Raw genomic sequence first — 2,500 nt, 5'->3', positions numbered from 1 at the left:
TTCTCTCTCTCTCTCTCTCTCTCTCTCTCTCTCTCTCTCTCTCTCTCTCTCTCTCTCTATCTATCTATCTATCTATCTATCTATCTATCTATCTATCTATCTCTCTCCTCTCGCCTCTCTCCCCTCTCCTCTTTCGCCTCTCTCTTCTCTTCTCTCTCCCTCCCTCTCCTTCTCTCTCTCCCTCTACCTCTCTCTCTCCCTCTCCCTCTCCCTCTTTCTCTCCCTTTTTCTCTACTTCTTTCTCTCCCACTCTCTCCTACCTCTCTCTCTCTCTACCTCTACCTCTCTCTTCTCTTCTCTTCTCTTCTCTTCTCTTCTCTTCTCTTCTCTCTTCTCTCCTCTCTCCTCTCTCCCCTCTCCTCTCTCCTCTCTCCTCTCTCCCTCTCTCCCTCTCTCCTCTCTCCTCTCTCTCTCTCTCCTCTCTCCTCTCTCTCTCTCTCCTCTCTCTCTCTCTCTCTCTCCCCTCTCTCCTCTCTCTCTCTCTCTCCCTCTTCCTCTCCCTCTATCTCTCCCTTTTCTCTACTTCTTTCTCTCCCACTCTCTCTCTCTCTCTCTCTCTCTACCTCTCTCTCTCTCTACCTCTCTCTCTCTCTCTCTCTCTCTCTCTCTCTCTCTCTCTCTCTCTCTCTCTCTCTCTCTCTCTCTCTCTCTCTCTCTCTCTCTCTCTCTCTTCCCTCTCCTCTCTCCTCTCCCCTCTCTCCTCTCTCCTCTCTCCTCTCTCCTCTCTCCTCTCTCCTCTCTCCTCTCCCCTCTCCCCATTTTTCTCTCCTCTCTCCCCTCTCCTATAATCGTGGAATTGTCTCCTTCAAGCAAGATTTTTCGAGGCTTTTCTGAGAAATGTATCTGTTGTGTTCTTTCTATCACGATTTATTGTTATCATCTTTATTATTGGTTTTGGATGTTGGTTTTGCTTGAAATGAGATCCTGGGTTTATGGCGATAGTGAAAAGGAATCATGATAATGATAATGATAATGATAATAGGATTGGGTCTGAGGACGTGTACGTGGATGATAATGATAATGATAATAACAGGATTGGGTCTAAGGACATGTACGTGGATGATAATGATTATGATAACAGGATTGGGTCTAAGGACGTGTACGTGGATGATAATGATGATAATAACAGGATTGGGTCTAAGGACGTGTGCGTGGATGATAATGATAATGATAATAATAGGATTGGGTCTAAGGACATGTACGTGGATGATAATGATAATGATAATAACAGGATTGGTTCTAAGGACGTGTACGTGGATTTGGACTTACGTACAGATCTTCCTGTATTTGTCCTTGTACTTCGAGTTTTAAAAAATATTACTTGTTCTAAGACCGAAAGTACTTGAAAAATACTAAAGTACATCCAAGTACAAACAAGTACATTGCACTTAATCAAAAGTTATATAAACATTCTACCGAACATTTGTAATGGTACTATTGGGTACATACGTACAGAGTTATCATACTGTCATGTTATATAAGATTAATTATGTTGTACTTTCTCAATAGATGTACGAATTTGCACCAGGTGTATTTTTATCACATGGAGTTGCATAAGTTACTTGTACGTAAGGACAGTGACGTGTACTTGTACTTGGACTTAAGTACATACCAACGTGACGGAAGTTGGACTTGAAAAAATATCCAGGTACTTGGATTTGGACTTAAATACAGTTCCCTGGATAACGACGATTAAGATGATGATGATAATTATAGTAATAAAAACAGTAATAAGGAAAAGGGTGGTGGTTACGATGAAGATGATAATGATAATGATAATGAAACAATGACAATGATAATGATGAGGATAGTAATAATTTTAAAAAATAATGATAATGATAATGATGATAAAATTATTATTGCTTTCATTATTTTATTTATTTTCGTTGTTATTATCATCATCATCATTATTACTATCAGCATCATTATTATGCTCTTATCGTTATCATTATTTTAATATTCATTATTATTATCATTTACTACCATTATCATTTTATCAATGTTTTTATCATCATTATCATGATTATTATTATTAATATCATTATTATTGTTATCATTATTCTGATATTATCATCATCATTATTGTCATCATTAGCAGTATTATTATCATTATCATTATTGTTATGATCCTATCATATCATTATTATCATTATCCTTATCATCATCATCATTACTATTTTTAATCATTATCATTATTATTATCATTATCATCATCAATATCATTATTACTATTATTATTATTATTATTATTATTATTATTATTGTTGTTGTTATTATTATTATTATTTATTATTATTATTAGTATTAGTATTAGTATTATCATTATTTTCGTTATCATTATCATTATCATTATTATCATCCTTTTATTATTATCATTATAATCATTATCAATATCAATATTAGTATTCTTGTTGTTGTTGTTGTCATTATTACTGTTATCATTATCGTTATCATTATTATTATAGATATTATCATTATTGTTATTATTATCTTTATTATT

At 34.6% G+C, this 2,500-nt stretch overlaps 1 protein-coding gene across 1 annotated transcript in view; it reads left to right on the top strand.

Moving 5' to 3' along the window:
• The window catches only part of LOC138867846 (proteoglycan 4-like), a 58,996-nt gene that overhangs the window by 8,912 nt on the left and 47,584 nt on the right, over positions 1-2,500 (top strand). Inside the window, exon 2 of the mRNA XM_070144667.1 lies at positions 1,510-1,625. Within this exon, the coding sequence (XP_070000768.1) occupies positions 1,510-1,625 (116 nt within the window). The remainder of the gene's footprint in view (positions 1-1,509; positions 1,626-2,500) is intronic.

This window comes from Penaeus vannamei, chromosome 32 (genome assembly GCF_042767895.1).
Source record: "Penaeus vannamei isolate JL-2024 chromosome 32, ASM4276789v1, whole genome shotgun sequence".
Lineage (NCBI taxonomy): Eukaryota > Metazoa > Arthropoda > Malacostraca > Decapoda > Penaeidae > Penaeus > Penaeus vannamei.
The sequence above is the reverse complement of the archived record's forward strand: the minus strand, read 5'-3'. Positions and strand labels throughout refer to the sequence as shown.